The following is a 17,627-nucleotide window of genomic DNA, read 5'->3' on the forward strand; positions in this document are numbered from 1 at the left end:
ATGTTAGTGATATTTTCATATTTAACTGAATTAGGACTATGTTGCCTTAAATCACAAAAGAAGAGCTTTGTTCAGTTTTAGATAATGATGAATGATAATGCAGTCCAAAATGTTTGCACAGTGGCTTACAGAAAAAAGTGTTAGCTAAAGATTTATAGTGTATATTACAAGACACATAATAGGTCCATTTTGTCGTCAGAAGGTCAACCTCCATGCATCTCTGCTTTAAGCCCCCCCTTGCCCCCAAGAACTATTTGTAACATTTTATGTGTATGTTCTGCCTGTTGACCAAAAATACAGAAGGTAATTTTATTTTCAGGATTATGATAAATTTTAATATATTCTGAGATGTTTAGTGTTATTCACAAATGGTGCTTTTTAAACAGATTTTTAAAAAAAAGAGAGAGAGAGAGAAAATCCTAAAATTTATGGGAGATAATACTGTTATGAGGATGAGTAGTTTTTAATTGTTTTTTTTTTTAGTTATCCATTGTTTTTGTTTGTAATCTGATGTCATGTTGCATCATAATTCTATTAATATGTCAGCTACCATAACTGCATTTCAGGCCTGACTTTGGTGTAGGTGTCATGAGCTCAATCTTGGATACAGTGAAGGTAATGCAGTTTGCTCTATCGGAGGGGAAGGTTGCCATCCATTGTCACGCTGGTTTAGGTATGGTTACAGTCTTTGTATAAATATGAATGTTTTTTTCATAGTATAAATTTTATAAAATCATACATACAGATATGTATTTGACATACATACATAGTGTGGATTGCAGCCCCACCCCCCCCCCCCCCCCCCCCCCCACCAAATGTGCCCCCCACTCCCCAATATAAAATCCTGGCTACGCCAGTGATTCATAATCACTAAAGCTGGCCGCACACTGCCCTTGTGGGCTACGGTTTTGACCGGCGCCTTATTTGCCGGCGTCATTTACAAACGACGCCAGCAAATATCAAATTATTTTGATTTTTGCAGTCATTGCTGCGCCAAGAACCGCTTGCAGCTCTGCGATTTCGTGGCACTGATCAAAAACCGTAGCCCGCAAGGCCAGTGTGCGGCCAGCTTTAATGTTTGTTATGAATTATTGAATTGGAATTTAGTGGTGGGGAAAACCCCATTTGTTTTGTTTACAATTTTACATCTGTGGATGTTTGTCTCAATTTATGCTTTATATTATAGATTTAAAAATTACTTCACTTTTCGTTTATAAGAAAATAGAATTAGTTGGATTAATCGGGAATGTATTTCAAAAGAATAATAAGAAATTCAGCAGAAATTATTGTTGGATATGAGTGGTAGATGAGACATCTGTTTCCATGGAATTCACTATTTATTGACATTTTTACATTTGGGATTGACCAACATGCATTGCCTATAAATTCTTGTATTAAAGGAACAGACCCTAGTTTTTAAACATCACAGCATATTTTTCACAATTAGAGCTATTTATGATCACTGAAATCAACAGTACTTATATTTTATTCTTTAGATTATCCATGTCCGTAGAACCAAAGTGTTTCTGGTCATCCTGTTGTTTGTAATACCAAAAAATCCATTTTTCATATATTTTAAAAACGCATGTGCGTCTGAGAAGTAGCGGTTTATTGATTCGAGTTCTAGTCTGTTTTTAAGGATATTTACCGGTTTTAACGTCACAGACTCTTCTTTCACTCTATTGTAACTTTATCCAAATGAGTTAGAGGTTTATAAATTAACTAAACTTTGTGTCCATTTTTTATGGATTAAACTAGATTCTGTGCCTTTAAGGATACCAAGAACTTTCCTCATATATGGTTTGATATAATTACAGAGGATATTTTTTTTTAATGTATTACAGGAAGAACTGGTTTGTTAATTGCTTGTTACCTGATCTTCAACAACAGAATGACTGCAGCGAATGCGATCCACTATGTCCGATTCCGTAGGTGAGTTCTTTAGTCACTCTTTAACTTTTAGACTACTTGATTAATTTTTGACAAAAACCACGTTGAGTGTGTATAAGTTTGTAATTTTTTCTCACATATATTCATTTAAATGTTTTATAAATACATAAAATAAAGTTCATATTTGAATTAGTCAATATTATTTCTGTGGGTTTTTCAATTTTATTCAGTTTTAGATATTGAATGTTGATTAAAATTAGGCAAAAGGTCGCGTTCACTTACGGGCATTTGTGGCCAGCTGTCAAGTATTTATATCCATTATTTCCAGTAACAGTGCTTTTTTTAAAACAAACTGTGATTCATATCCCACTATTTAATGATTTTCGTTGTGGGTAAAATGATCAAATTTATTATCAAATTAGCTGTCACAATCAGCTATAGATCACTGAAAATGACCATGATGTGCCACCATTGTTGTCAAGTGGAAATACTTACCGAAAACTACTTTTTAAACTAAAAATTCCAAGGTATTTTCCATTGAAAAACAAAAGCAGCAATACTGTCAGTAAAATTATTTCCCTGTCTGATAAAACCTATTTCCGGTGAGTGCCGTGTGCAAAGCAGCAGGAAATATGAATTGGGGAATGTACTGTATACAGTGTACAGTATTTCGACTGGCGTGACATCGAGATATCTCGCCTGCAGTAGTCGGAAGGTTAACCACTAATCTCCTAACACAAAACTGATTTCAGGGTGTTCTCGCTAGGCTTTCAGTAACAGTCAAACAGCTTTCAGGAAATAATAAGGGAATATTTCGTTTTGATGCTATGTAACAATGCTAGTTTGATTGGATAGTCTGATTTATATTGCGATGTACAATAACATGAAAAAGAAGTTTGTAAATATAAAAGTTTCCCCCCCCCCAAATATTGTACATTCCTACGCTCATGTGCTGGTAAAAGTAATAAATATTTGCAGTCATTTATAAGTTGTTTTTCATGGGTCGACTTGATAAACGGGTCAATAACTGAAAAAATTAATTTTCAGGGCTTGAAAGTAGCAACTTGAGCTTTGTAGCCGAGATCGAATTACAGGCGAAGATCCTCAGAACTATTTAAATTTTGACAAAAAACGTGTGTGTATAAGTTTGTAATTTTTATCTCACATATATTCATTTAAATAATTTGATAAATGTTTAAAATAAAGTTCATATTTGAATTAGTCAATTTTATTTAGCGTGGAGTCTAGTTTTCAATTTATTTAAAATTTGAGATATTCAACGGTTGTGTGTAAAATTAAGCAAAAGGTCGCGTTCACTTACGGGCATTTGTGGCCAGCTGTCAAGTATTTATATCTATTATTTCAGTAACAGTGCTTTTTTAAAAATACCAACTGCGATTCATGTATCCCAATATTTGCAATGATTTTCGTTGTGGGTTTAAAATGATCAAATTTATTATCAAATTAGCTGCCACAATCAGCTACAGATCCTGTGAAAATGACCATGATGTGCCACCATCTGTTGTCAAGTGGAAATACTTTTTCCGAAAACCACTTTTTTAAGACTACAAATTCCAAGGTATTTTCCATTGAAAAACAAAAGCAGTGTATACTGTCAGTAAAATTACATCCCTGTCTAGATAAAAAAATTATTTCCGGTGAGTGCCGTGTGCAAAGCAGCAGGAGATATGAATTGGGGAATGTACTGTATACAGTGTACAGTATTTCGACTGGCATGACATCGAGATATCTCGCCTGCAGTAGTCGGAAGGTTAACCACTGATCTCCTAACACAAAACTGAGTTGATGGAGGGTGTTCTCACTAGGCTTTCAGTATGCACTGGTGTAGGAAATGCTCATGGGAAACAGCAAGGGGGCATGTGCCCCCCGTTACCCCCCCCCACCCCCCCCCCCCCACACACTTCAGATATTTTGCCCATTATATTTGCTTTATAATAGTGTAAAAGTGTGTAAAACAAAAGTGTGCCCCCCCCCCCCCCTTACCTTTTGGCACCTTCCTACGCTCGTGGTATGGTAAAAGTTTATACTTAACTGCAGTCATTTAATATTAATTTTCTTGGGTCTTTAAGTTGATAGTTTTATCTTAAATAACTGATGATAAAAATAATGAAAGCCAGGCCTACAGTAGCAATGTTGAGCTTTTATCTCATTTAGAATCAGATATATGGATCCTCAGAAATGATTTAAATTTAATCACCATATAAACTGTAGGTGTCATTAAAAGGGCCTTGGTATCGAACTTTTTACATGGCCATAATTTGATGAGCAAGTGTTGATATAATCAAATATGACACTAAATAGCTGGGAGTCTTTCCTTTAGTATAGAAGAGTCTAGTTTTTTAAATTTGTTTCTAGTAAAATGTGAGATATAATCATATGGGATTGTGTGTGAAGCTGTAGGAAACAGGTAAGCTGTTTTATTCTATAATTTAAACGTTATGCTCTAGAGCAAGTTTGATAAAATACCAACAGCTATACAATATAGGCAGGTGTTTGCACTGGTAGCAGGATCTTGTTTCTTTAGTTCCACTGTTTTCAGAGCAAGTGTTCCATAGAATCAGCTGTTAGTCACCATGTAGCTGTATGTGTTTGAGCTAGTATCTCTTGCCATTCAGAGTTATCTTTTTAGAGTAAGTGATTTCTATAAGATTATGTTAGCATCTTATAGCTGTAGGTGTCATTAAGCTAATATATTGCAGTTAATCTTCTCTACAGCAAGTGTAACGTGTTACCTTTATATGGAATTACCATCCAGGAGTAGGACAGTTAAAAATTAAAAACCAGATATTATTGTGTCAGTAGTAGGTGGTGTGCAAAAATCATGTGAGTCACGAGTGCTGTTTTGTCATTAAGATGCCTTTATCACTTTCTTCCTCCCCAGAGAATTGATCACCCTCGGTGGACATGTCTTTGGGGTGTTTTCTTCATGTTCCAACCATTGCCTGAAGTGTGATACACCAGTGAACCATTGCCTAGTATCCGTCATAACTCAGTAGTGAAATGCTTAGGATTGAAACACCGTTAATCTCTAGAGCAAGTGTTGACACACACACACACACACACACACACCACATAGCACAGGTGTCATTAAGCTAATATATTCTTTGGGCCATTGGGTTACTTCTCGTAGAGCCAGTGTTGATATAATCAAGTTAGTCACCAAAGGCTGTGGCATCATTAAGCTATCCTATTCTGTGGGGCGGCCGCATATAAAGAGCATTCCTTGATATAATCGATGTTAGTCACCATATAGCTGTAGGTGTCATTAAGCTTATATTCTTTCTTTTCTGTGTTATTCTCTAGAGCAAGTGTTGATATAATCATATGTTAGTCACCATATAGCTGTAGGTGTCATTAAGCTAATATATTCTTTCTTTTTACCGTTAAGAGCAAGTGTTGATATAATCATATGTTAGTCACCATATAGCTGTAGGTGTCATTAAGCTAATATATTCTTTCTTTTCGCCGTTATTCTCTAGAGCAAGTGTTGATATAATCATGTTAGTCACCATATAGCTGTAGGTGTCATTAAGCTAATATATTCTTTCTTTTCGCCGTTATTCTCTAGAGCAAGTGTTGATATAATCATATGTTAGTCACCATATAGCTGTAGGTGTCATTAAGCTAATATATTCTTTCTTTTCGCCGTTATTCTCTAGAGCAAGTGTTGATATAATCATATGTTAGTCACCATATAGCTGTAGGTGTCATTAAGCTAATATATTCTTTCTTTTCGCCGTTATTCTCTAGAGCAAGTGTTGATATAATCATATGTTAGTCACCATATAGCTGTAGGTGTCATTAAGCTAATATATTCTTTCTTTTCGCCGTTATTCTCTAGAGCAAGTGTTGATATAATCATATGTTAGTCACCATATAGCTGTAGGTGTCATTAAGCTAATATATTCTTTCTTTTCGCCGTTATTCTCTAGAGCAAGTGTTGATATAATCATATGTTAGTCACCATATAGCTGTAGGTGTCATTAAGCTAATATATTCTTTCTTTTCACCGTTATTCTCTAGAGCAAGTGTTGATATAATCATGTTAGTCACCATATAGCTGTAGGTGTCATTAAGCTAATATATTCTTTCTTTCTTCCTTCCTTCCTTTCTTTCTTTATTTTCTTGTCTTCCTTCTCTTCCTTTACCATGTCCAGATCTCTTCCATCCCATTTTATTTAATCTTCCTCATATTTCTCTTTGTTTTGTTCTGTTTGCTGTGCTTATTCCTCATACTACATCTCTGTGTAATTTGTTTTTGGGGTTTTTTTGTTAATCTTTTAGCATAGCAGAAAAACATGAAGTGTCACTGCGTGAGTTCTTGGATAGACAGAAGAAACTGTTGCATGGTTTTGAGGCACGGAAGCTCAAGTACATCCCTAAAGTAAGTAAAGACACTCCTGAGATTGCTTCTGTTGTAACATGTTTCTCACTAATATTGTAGCTTTCTTAATATCTAATTTTGGTTATTAAAATGGCTGTGTTAGGGGAAGTTTTCAATAAGACATCTAATTTGTGGTTATTAAACATGGCTGTGTTAGGGGTGTTTGTTGTGTTTTTTTCAACAATGATTTATTGACAAGCGGGGTGTTTTTTCTGTGGGACATATTGACAGCAGGGTTGGGAAATTATAGGGGAGGAAATATATACAAACATCGCTATTAATATTGGTTTTCAGTATTAGTCTGGTATTTATTAAGACAAAAAGTTAAACAGTTTTTTGTAATCACTGTTTCAGACAGTATTGACATATATACAAAATATAGGGTGTGGTAGTTAAATTGATAAAAACCCCTCAAGACTGGACCCTTTTTAAACTGGAATTATCTCAAAATCGGACATTTTCCATGGTTCCATGATTTACTCATCTTTTAACACTAAAGTTTACCTCTCTAAACTGGAAACTTCTCAAAACTGAACACCGGACGAATAATTCAGTCCCAAACTCTTTATTTAGTGCAAATTGTACCTCTGAAACCAGACGACCAGACTGTTGTCAATCATTATGGCGCCACTAATTGTTGCGTTTATTGTCACTTCGCCGTTTTCTGTCGGATTACCTGACCGCAAACATAGCTAGTGCAATATTCACATGCTCAGGTTGGCCATTAGAGGTGTAATTACCGTTACATATGACTGGGTATGGTTAACAAATAACAATTAAGCAATTAATGATCAATTGACAGCTTTGATATTCGTGACAAACATGTTTATAGTTTGCTTCAAGGATCAGTAAAACAACAATTGATTTAATCCACTGTCTTTCTTTGATTTTGTTCTAAAACCGTTTATTTAGCAAAATAAAGAGTAGGCAAAAATAGTATTGGATTTGCGGTGTTAAGAAGATGTCAGTAGCATTTCATTACCATATCGATTTTCAACATAGAATGTCCAGCTAAATGTCGCCATATTGAACTATCACTCGATGATAAACTTAAATCATTAAAAGTATATAAGCAAACGTTAAAATATACTGTTCAAAATAAGTAGGGAATATTAATATTTATTGAAATACTAATTGATGGTAAAACACAAGCAATCAAGGGATTGACATTAAAGATTTTAGCCAGGATAGTGAGGTACATGTAGGTCCAGAGGAGACAGATAGGCAACGGGTTGCTTGCATTAAACGATTTTAGCCAGGTACATGTAAAACCCCCGGTTCGGAGGAGATTCAGACATGATATGGCAACAAACGTCCAATAACATTTGGTGCTCCTGTCCCATTTCACGTTAATTCTGCCAATATGGGATGACATTCTCGGAGATCTCCGGATGTACTTAGATCTGGCTTAGGGCTGACTACAGAAGTGTGGTGATGTTCTGTTGCTGCAGATATGCAGTGACCAGTAGACTCCCAGTGAGCACGGGCAAAATGACGTTCAGCCTAACGTGCGAAGGGCACACTGATTGGTGCAAGGATGTTGTCATGGTAGTACTGCCCAATGACTATCCCATGAACAATATGCAGCTAGGTTCTGGCAGTCATGGTGATGTCACCTCATGCCATAACACCCTCCTCCAAATCGGTCATGAGGATGAACGTTGACGTTGGCCTAACGTTCACTGTGACATCGCCAGACACGCTGTCGTCGATCACCTGTTAGCCCAATGTCTACGATGTGTACACCATTGACGTCTGGCAGCAATGTGTCTCACAGTTAAATGTGGGGTAATGTGGGGTCAACATGCGTATATGTTACTTCTGTGCAGTCTGACCAGACACTGCAATGCCAGTTGTAACATGGAGTTCTCTTGCGATTTGCTTGGCTGATTGACCTCAATTCCTCCATGTGTAAGTCTTAATGAAGCAGTCCTGATTCCTGGATTTTGTCCATCCTGACAAAAAACTTGTTTGCGTGGATGTCCAGTTTAGAGGGAGTTTCACTGTGTATATGTATATGTAATTATAAAGCATATCCTAAGACAAGATGTATGAGCCAACAGATTAGATAAAGGCCTATGGTCAGAGAGTCGGGTGTTAGCAATCATTGAATCATTAATTAAACAGCAAATGGTTGTGGTGTAAAATGTTTTGAGGTGTCATTAAACAAATATTCCTTTCCGTACTTGCAGATCATATACGTGTGCTGTGAAAGACTGTTAGAACTGGCTAGTCGTAGGTTATCTCTAAACATTGCCATCGATTCGTCATCAGCGATAAATCTGACGGACTCTCCGTCTGTAGGCAGGTGCACGTCCCCGTCTCGATCGTCGATACTTGAGGAGTCTGGAAGTGCCGACTTCCTGATTGAGAAAGTTCCTGCAGTGCGTTCCAAGAGCTTCGAGGACTTGTCTAACCAGCAGCTCAAGAGAGTGCAGTCAGCGAAGGGCAGCAAAACGTTGCCCGATGAAGTCGATGACGACGACTGCATCATTTTCGGGTACGCGAAAAAAGGTCCACCCCAAGTCGACGAAGAGTCATCTCCCAGTTCCAGCTCGAACTCCAGCTCTGAATCAAGACTGATATCATCCGGCGGGGAATCCATGTCATCGTCAAGAAGAGCATCGTTGGTTCCGTCGACAAGGAGAGATTCATTCATGTCATCCAAAGGAGAATTGGTAGCGACGTGTAGGAGAGACTCGGTAGTGTCAAGGTCGAGAAGAGATTCCATTGCTTGTCAGGGACCGGCACTACACATCTGTCGACACTGCAACCCAGCCTTGTACAAGACACTAGACGAGTCATCACTGGCGGTCGCCAATGCCATGTCTGCGTTCGAATATTCGGTCAACACTGAAAGGAAAGTCAGAAGCATAGAGGTAACAAGTAAATCACAGTTTTAGAGCAAGTGCTTCTCTGTGTATTTTTAGCCTATGTGTTTTTCGTGCTGGGGTGTCGTTAAACATTTATTCATTCATTCTCAGTGTTCTCAGTGTATTTTGTATATACTATTCTTTTTTTGAAAAGTCTGTAATTATAAAAGATGCTTGTATGGGCTCTCTCTCTCTCTCTCTCTCTCTCTCTCTCTCTCTCACCCCCTCTCTATTTTCCCCCCTCTCTCTCTCTCTCTCTCTCTCTCTCTCTCTCTCTCTCTCTCTCTCTCTCTCTCTCTCTCTCTCTCTCTCTCTCTCTCTCTCTCTCTCTCTCTCTCTCTCTCTCTCTCTCTCTCTCTCTCTCTCTTCCTCTCTCCCCCCCTCCCCCCCCCCCGTCCTCTCTCTCCTCTCTCTCTGTCTCTCACTCTCTTTCTCTCTCTCTCTCTCTCTCTCTGCTCTCTCTCTCTCTGTCTCTCTCAAATAATCATACAGGTTTTTTTCATTACAGGAATCCCTAAATAAATCTGATGAGGCGTGGAAGAAACTTGCCTTGGAGGTCAGTCCTCATGTTCTCAGCGCTCTGCTCTGGGAATGGCTGGATCATTTGAAAGTGAGTTCATCATTATACAAATATTTAATCAGATTTAAGTTGTTCATCCATTGCAAGTAATTGTAAGTAGGGCCTCCACAAGTCCAAAATATTGGACTCGAGTACTCGAGGGTCACTCGACCCGGACTCGAGTACCCGACACTTACACTAGATGATGATGAGATTAAGGAATAAAGTAAAATAACATTATGCATCTTAATTCCAACGCTGAACATGGATGCCAAATAATGCCATCTTGAATATACCGCTGCTTTCGCTTTTAGTTAATTTTGGTAACGGGTGGGTGGTGGGGGGGTTAACGGTACATCTTGCATTCACCGTGGTTTTGTGGTCTAAAAAAACGTGTGCATTATATTGTGGTTCATGGTTTTTTTCTTAGAATAAATGTTCAAAGTGGGAGGTGCATATTATACACCGGTGTGCATAATACATGGGGGAAATATGGTATGTCTGTTCTGATAAATTACTGTAACAGTGGTGTACTACGTCATGCAGTGACCTAAAAGCATGACCCGTGTAAGATTTACTAATTTTCCCAATCACATGGGACCCTGGCAAAATATCCTGGATAAATCCTTGAGGTATTACTGTGACCGGGACAGTGGCAGCACCATCTTTTGCATTTACACTCATGTCACATTAGTCTGCATGGCACAAAGGTCTGCACATGTTAATGACGTTACATTACATCTTGAAACAAGTGTTGGGGTATGTTTGTAAACAAGCAAACAACGTTAATTTATTTCATAAAACAATGGTTAAAACAACACATCTCGATTGTGAATATATGTATGAAACTGGTAGATAACAATTTGATTGGAAAAAAACCCGCTGAATTAATGCACTAAAAGTATATTTTTGCCAGCCTCGATCAACATATTTTTGTATCACCTGTGAACACATGTCTGTCACCCGCTGTAATGATCAACCTTGTATATTAACTTGCACAAGTTTACATAGAAGCTTCAATACATACCTTATTGTAATTTATGAATACATAAATGAAATCAATGTTTTATTTTATCTGTTAACATAAACATCCAAGCATACTTTGAATTTCCCTCTGAGTGACACAACCAATATGGCTGCCCAGACTAAAGTTACAGCATGGCCTATTTTTAACTATAGTATGTTTCAAAATTATCATTGATTGTCCTATATTTCTAATGAACACTATTTGCTCATTTACACAGTTAATAACACTTTTGTTGAATAATGATCATAAAGTTTGACATTGGCCTTTTTTTATATTGTCATTTTGTGTTATCCAAACTAAGGAGCATGGAACATCATGTATATCTGTCTCATTTGCATAATCTAAATTTTCCTGAAACAGACTATAATAGGAAGTGTTTGTTGTCTAGAACCTTAAAGGAGACCGGACACCAAAAGACATGTAGTGTGTAATGGATTAAGTTAGCGTCAAAGACCGCATTACTCTAACGCCTGGCTCGCTGCGAGGCACCGGTCAGCTGCGCGTCTTAGGTTTGGGGTAAAAACAGAAGTGGGCGGGATTATGCATAGATCTGAACGAAAGCGAGGCAATACGTCATCGGTGAGAGTTACCAAGCAATACCGGTACACGTGTTGATTCTTTGGTTGTGCCTTTTAGTCGTCTTTTGTTTTTTTGTCTCCAGGTTTATCGGAAATTTAATTTACAAGATAATTAGTGTTATTATATACTGTCGACGTAATTATATGATGGTTAACTGCGCAGTGTTTAACTGCAACAGTAAGAGCAATGCATCCCAAGAAACGGCCCACATCACGAAAGTTGTTTTAAAACATGGACGCATTATTGTCGTCGAATGGGCTTTACACCAACTAAATACAGCAGGTTATGGTACATTTACAATGTGAAAATTAAAACAAGTATGTACTTAAGATATACATTAAATAAAGGTATTGCAATTTGTTCACATACGAATATTTAAACTTCACATTTATTTACCTATAATTACCAAATTAATTTTCACCGACAGCCCATAACGACTCCATACTAACGTCTCTTGATCTAGTTGGTTTGTTAACCTCATAATAAAACACCTTCAAAACGTGAATTATTACGTTAGTTAACAATGTTTATCGTCAGTTCAGTATATTTTCATTAAAATTAAAATGCTAACACTTGTGGCAGGAACAACATATGTACTCTGGCCAGAAGGAATGATGGTTAAATAATTTTAAAGCTAGTGTCGATTATTAAAGCATAATAAAATTGTACTTTTCAATGCTTTCTGTATGTCATATTAAAAATACTCTACACCAAATAATTATTTGAATACCTACCCTGGGTTTCTGCCAGAGGGTGCGGAGGGTAAACCTATATGTATGTACTAAAAAATCTCAGAAATTAATGTATGTATATATATATATAATGTTTGATTTTTTCGATAGATTATAGTAACATAATTGCTGTTTTAAAATTTATAAAAGTGCATGAAATAAAATGTTCAATAAAAAACCCCATTTCAAACCTATACCCAGTATACTCCTTTGAATATATTTAGTTTTTACAGGCCCGTAGGAACAACTTGGGGGGGGGGGGGGGGGGGGGGCACTGACAGACTGGGTATAAACTCTACATCAGATTTTGGTTACAATGGCAAAAATTAATGTGATAAAGAAAAGCTCACAAGTGGGGAGCACCCCCCTCCACCCCCCCACCCCTCCACCCCCCACCCCCACCCCCACCCCCACCCCCACCCCCCACCCCAGTTCCTACGGGCCTGTTTTATTACGTACCCTCAATTGGTCGTCTAATTTTCGACCGTTACCATAAAATAATATAATTAATCACTTTTGGCATCTAGCAATTTAAAGCAAAATTAACAATAGTTATCACATGGAATAAGCATCTTATATTATTTAGTTTTACCTGTAATATATTTTCATCAGGACTTCCTTCTTCCTTCATGAATGATTAAAGAAAATAACATTAGATATATTGTAATTATTTTTATTTTATTCCAATATATAACAAATGTGTTTTATGTCAGTATGTGGAGAAAACTACCTGAAACAGTTGGTTTGAAATCATGATTACAAAATCATAAAGATAAAAGGAAGTGGGGGGGAGGGGGAATACAGTCTCTAGTTAGGGATACAAACTAGATTTTTTATCTTTATATCATCTTTATTTAAGCAAAGTAGTGAACATTTAAAACATACATTTTCTTCCTAGAGTGTGTGATGGAGAACAAGCCCCTAGGCCCGCCCCTCCCCAGTTCCTATGGGCCTGTTGTATTTTATATTAATAAATGCAAAAACTACATAATAATATTGTCGATAAGACATATTAGTTGTAAAGTGATTGTCAGTATATGGCAACAGTATATTTTCCAACGTTTCTGTACCCGGCTATGGACAGTTTCGGCAGACTGGTAACACATTTTCTTAATAATTAAAAATACACGGTTTAACCAAACACATTAAAACTTGGAGGGTAACTAGTTAAGAGAACAAAGTTTTTTGTTAAATTATTATATCTTGCTTTGGTGAGGAGGGGACGCTTTTTGCAAATTTGCGAAATCGGCCTCTGGAATATCCACCGACGTGTCATATTTACATCTATGCTGAACAAGATTTATGATGAAATATTATTACATTTTGTGTGCTTTTCTTCTAATTAGGTCCATTTGCTTCAGTTTACATTAAAAATGTCATAAAAAATTATGTTTAAAAAAATGCTTGTATGCTAGTCTATGACCGTGTGGCTTCCTCGTCTTCGTCGGCAGTTGATTCATCAAAAGTTTCGTCTAAGACAACATTTCCAGGATTAGTGACAAAGTCTCTGATAAGTGGTTCAAACTGATACGGTTTGATGCCATTAGCACAAGCTGGACACAATTCTTCGTCACTCGAATCGCTAAGTTCGTCCATGCTGCTTTGGTAGTTTCTTCAGTTTTCCTCTCATCGATGACGTCACGGATTTAGCTCATCAATTGTCGACAGTTTCTGGCAAACATCGGAGATCGGCGAAAAAAAAACCCAACCAAGACCGGCACGCTTAACTTAGTCAATAAGGGGAGCGCGGTAGTTGCGTGTTGACGGCAAACAATTCATTACGCCGTATATATGATTTGGTGTCCGGTCTCCTTTAAGAAAAGGCTGATCCATTACCTGTTGTTGTTTCTGTGAATATTAGCGACAGATGTGGTTGTTTTAATGTTTTCTGCACAGACTTATGTACCGTCATGCAGGTTAGTAAATACAGGGGGTGCCACTAAAAATGCGCTCATTATTGAGTTTAAAAAAACAACAAAAAAACAATAAAATAAAATGTTTTTCAGTAGTAACATGTTTATTGTTCCATTGTACTGTGGCAGTGAAACAAATATTTTGTAAAGAAAGATTTTAACTTTAAAATATAACACAAATGCTTAGGTGCACAGACTTACGTGTAGGTCAGGGCTTCTAGATTATGGTAGCCCCACTCCCATGGCTAGTGATATTCAATGTTGGGCTAGTAAATAACTACTATAACTAGCCTAACCCTAACCCTTGTCAAATGCTGCATTTACTCATTTTTTAAAAATATGAATATCCTGCCCCCTCTTTCCACCCCAATCTAAGGATTTTTAAGGTCAATCTTCCTATTTAGGTGACATATCTGTTTATTACTATTAGTAAAATTGTATTTATTTCAAGTAGGACTAGTGAGTTTTTAATCATGGCTAGTACATTTTTAAAATCACTGATCCCATGGCTAGTGGATTTTTATAAAATTCTAGAAGCCCTGCTTAGGTGCCACCAGTGTATCTCCCATGTTACATTTTCATAATTTAATTCCATTTCTCACAAACTATAAGTCCTAGTCCTAGTCCTAGGCCTCTGTAGAAAGAAAGAAAGAAAGAAAGAAAGAAATGTTTTATTTAATGACACATTCAACACATTATATTTACGGTTATATGTTTAAGGACCACACAGATATTGAGAGAGGAAACCTGCTGTCGCCACTTCATGGGCTACTCTTTTTCAATTAGCAGCAAGGGATCTTTTATATGCACCATCCCACAGACAGGGTAGTACATACCACAGCCTTTGATATACCAGTCGTGGTGCACTGGCTGGAACGAGAAATAGCCCAATGGCCCACCGACGGGGATCGATCCCACACCAACCATGCATCGAGCGAGCACTGTACCACTGGGCTACGTCTCGCACTAGGCCATTGTAGCTTCAGCTAATATAAAGTTATCAGTGTTCATCACAATATGTGTCCAAAAAAAAGAAAAAAAAAGATTATAATTTTTAATTTTTAATTAAAATAATTTAACATTGAACTATGTTTCACTTTTATGTCAATTTCTTGCAAACAATAAGTCCTAGATAATTGAAACTTGATTTAGTAAATTTCTTTTTAAGTTATTTTTTCTTTATTTTAATTTTTTTTACAAACATCCATGAACAGCACTGGATAAATGTATGCTAGGCAAGATATTTAATTCTATGGAATTCTTGGGTTGGTTTTTTTTTTTTTTTTTTTTTTTTTTTTTTTTTTTTTTTAAAAGAGGATTGAAAATTGTCTTGTTTCCATCTGGAAGTGGATTAGCATTTTGCTTTCCAAGATAAACAGTTCGATGTTGTACAGAGGTGAATTACGATGAACTCTGGACTAGTCTATACAGGTTAAAATCCTGGGATGCATTCCAGTATAGTATAGTGTGTGATTTGGCTCGATGGTAGAGTACTCACTTAAGGTGCTATGGGTTGCAGGGTAGACTACCGGTACTCTTGATGGCTTCAAGTTTTTTCCCCCCTTCCCAATCAGTGCCATGATACATCAGCAGCACTATGTGTGTAAAGTGCTCACTTGATGCACGTTCAGTCTGGGATTGGTCCCTGTCGATGGGCCCATTCGGCTATTTCTTGTTCCAACCAGTGCAACACGACACGGTCATGGTATGTGCTATCCTGTCTGTGGGATGGTTCATATAAAAGATCCCATGATACTAATGGACAAATGTAGCGGGTTTCCTCTCTAAGACTACATGTCAAATAAATTAATCAGTGTGCTCTAGTGGTGTCATTAAAAACAAACTTTATTAGTCCCATATAGGTCCAACCAAAGGGGACAATAGGTTTCGGCTCCACTCTGGTATGTACTATCCTGTCTGTGGGATAGTGCATATAGAAGGTCACTTACTGCTAATCAAAAAGAGTAGCCCATGAAGTGGCGACAGCGTGATTCCTCTCTCAATATCTATGTGGTCCTTAACCATATGTCTGACACCATATAACCACAAATAAAATGTGTTGAGGGCGTCATTAAATAAAACATTTCCTTCCTTCCTGATGGGCGTATCATGTACCTCACATTGCCTCAAAATATTGATCTGAAATGTGGTGTGTAGCTTTATCATGTACTGTTGCATGGCGAATTACCCTATGGCCTTTGAACTTAGGAGATGCAAACATTTCATTTCCAGATTTGTTTTCATAATGCCTCAAGATATTGAGCTGAAATTTGTATATAGTTTTATCGTGTAATTATACAGATCAAATTTTAACTTTCATGGTGATTTACACATTTTTCACAGAGTTATGGCCCTTGAACTTAGGAGATATGAAAATTTGTTGGGCCCAGTAGGGGACTTGTATTACTTTAGCAGTATTCTCAGAATGGTTGTTTTTATTCACTAATTATTGATTTTTATTTGTTTTAATCTTTTATGGGGAAGGTGCTATGATATGTAAGTATAGAGCCACAAATGATATTTTGGACAGTCTTAGTTTGCTTGTGTACATTTAACTTATATTTTTAATGTTTGTGTGGATTTTGTTTGTTGTTTTAACCAACAGGAGCCAGTTCTCAGCATACAGGATCTGAACAGCATGCTGTCAACACCTCAGCCATCTGCTAGTGCCCTGCAGAAAGTGCAGAAGGTAATACTCAGATAGTGTTGTCACATGGTAACATAGAGAACGACTAGTTAATGACGTCGGATATCTGCTTTATCCTGTGACGGTAAGAATGGGAAATTCTCATTCGGCATGAACAGGATAAAGCAGATATCCGACGTCATTAACTAGTTATTATGTTTATACTGCAGACCATAAAAAAATTAAGGGGAAAATCCATTATTTCTGTTATTTCAGCCACATTGTACAATGACCTAGAGGTCAAGTGAGCGATTTTGTAATGTAGGCTATATAGTAGGATATCACTTTGCTTTATCCGTCGTCATATTCTGTCAATAGAAATGGTGGTTGCAGGATAAAAGACATTTACATTGCATTCAAGCTGTGGATGATTTCCACTCACAGGCCTTCGGAGTTCATGGTAATGATCATGTCAGTAAAATCACGGAACCAATATCTTGTTTCCCATAATTATTATATCAAGTACAATTATTCAACAAAAATAATATAAACCGTTTCCGATGGGTTCCCATGATCACAAGGCACGGAACCAAAAAAGTGTTTCCCATGAAGTTTGAAATCCTATGGCCTGCACTCAAATTGAAAACACACAAGTTTGTTGAAACTAAGGTATTCATTATTTTAGCTCTAGAAATTTGGATCATCTTCAAATGGCAGTTTAGTACAGATAATAACAAAGTAAATAGCCAGTAATGATAATGGCCCAGTTTATACAAATGGTTTATATAAAAAAAAAAAGAGTATATTTTGAAAATATATTGATCATTGTTTCAAAACATTATTGTTGGTTCAACAGAAATCTTGTATATTAAAGAGATGTCTTCAGTTCCCTGTCATTATTAAACTGTTTCTGACTAAGGGAGCCTTTTTAATGACAGAATTACAATACATTTTTGTTTTGTTTAAAACATCTGTGTCTCTACAGGCCCTAATCTTGCCAGCAAAATTAACATTTTCTTCACCA

The 17,627-nt window shown here is 36.9% G+C and overlaps 1 protein-coding gene across 1 annotated transcript in view; it reads left to right on the forward strand.

Annotated features, from left to right (window-relative positions):
• The window catches only part of LOC121368774 (protein tyrosine phosphatase domain-containing protein 1-like), a 38,622-nt gene that overhangs the window by 18,550 nt on the left and 2,445 nt on the right, over nucleotides 1-17,627 (forward strand). Inside the window, exons 6-11 of the mRNA XM_041493522.1 lie at nucleotides 567-673; nucleotides 1,845-1,932; nucleotides 6,196-6,295; nucleotides 8,488-9,174; nucleotides 9,677-9,778; nucleotides 16,583-16,666. Of these exons, the coding sequence (XP_041349456.1) occupies nucleotides 567-673; nucleotides 1,845-1,932; nucleotides 6,196-6,295; nucleotides 8,488-9,174; nucleotides 9,677-9,778; nucleotides 16,583-16,666 (1,168 nt within the window). The remainder of the gene's footprint in view (nucleotides 1-566; nucleotides 674-1,844; nucleotides 1,933-6,195; nucleotides 6,296-8,487; nucleotides 9,175-9,676; nucleotides 9,779-16,582; nucleotides 16,667-17,627) is intronic.

Source organism: Gigantopelta aegis, chromosome 3 (assembly GCF_016097555.1).
Source record: "Gigantopelta aegis isolate Gae_Host chromosome 3, Gae_host_genome, whole genome shotgun sequence".
NCBI classification, from domain to species: Eukaryota; Metazoa; Mollusca; class Gastropoda; order Neomphalida; family Peltospiridae; genus Gigantopelta; species Gigantopelta aegis.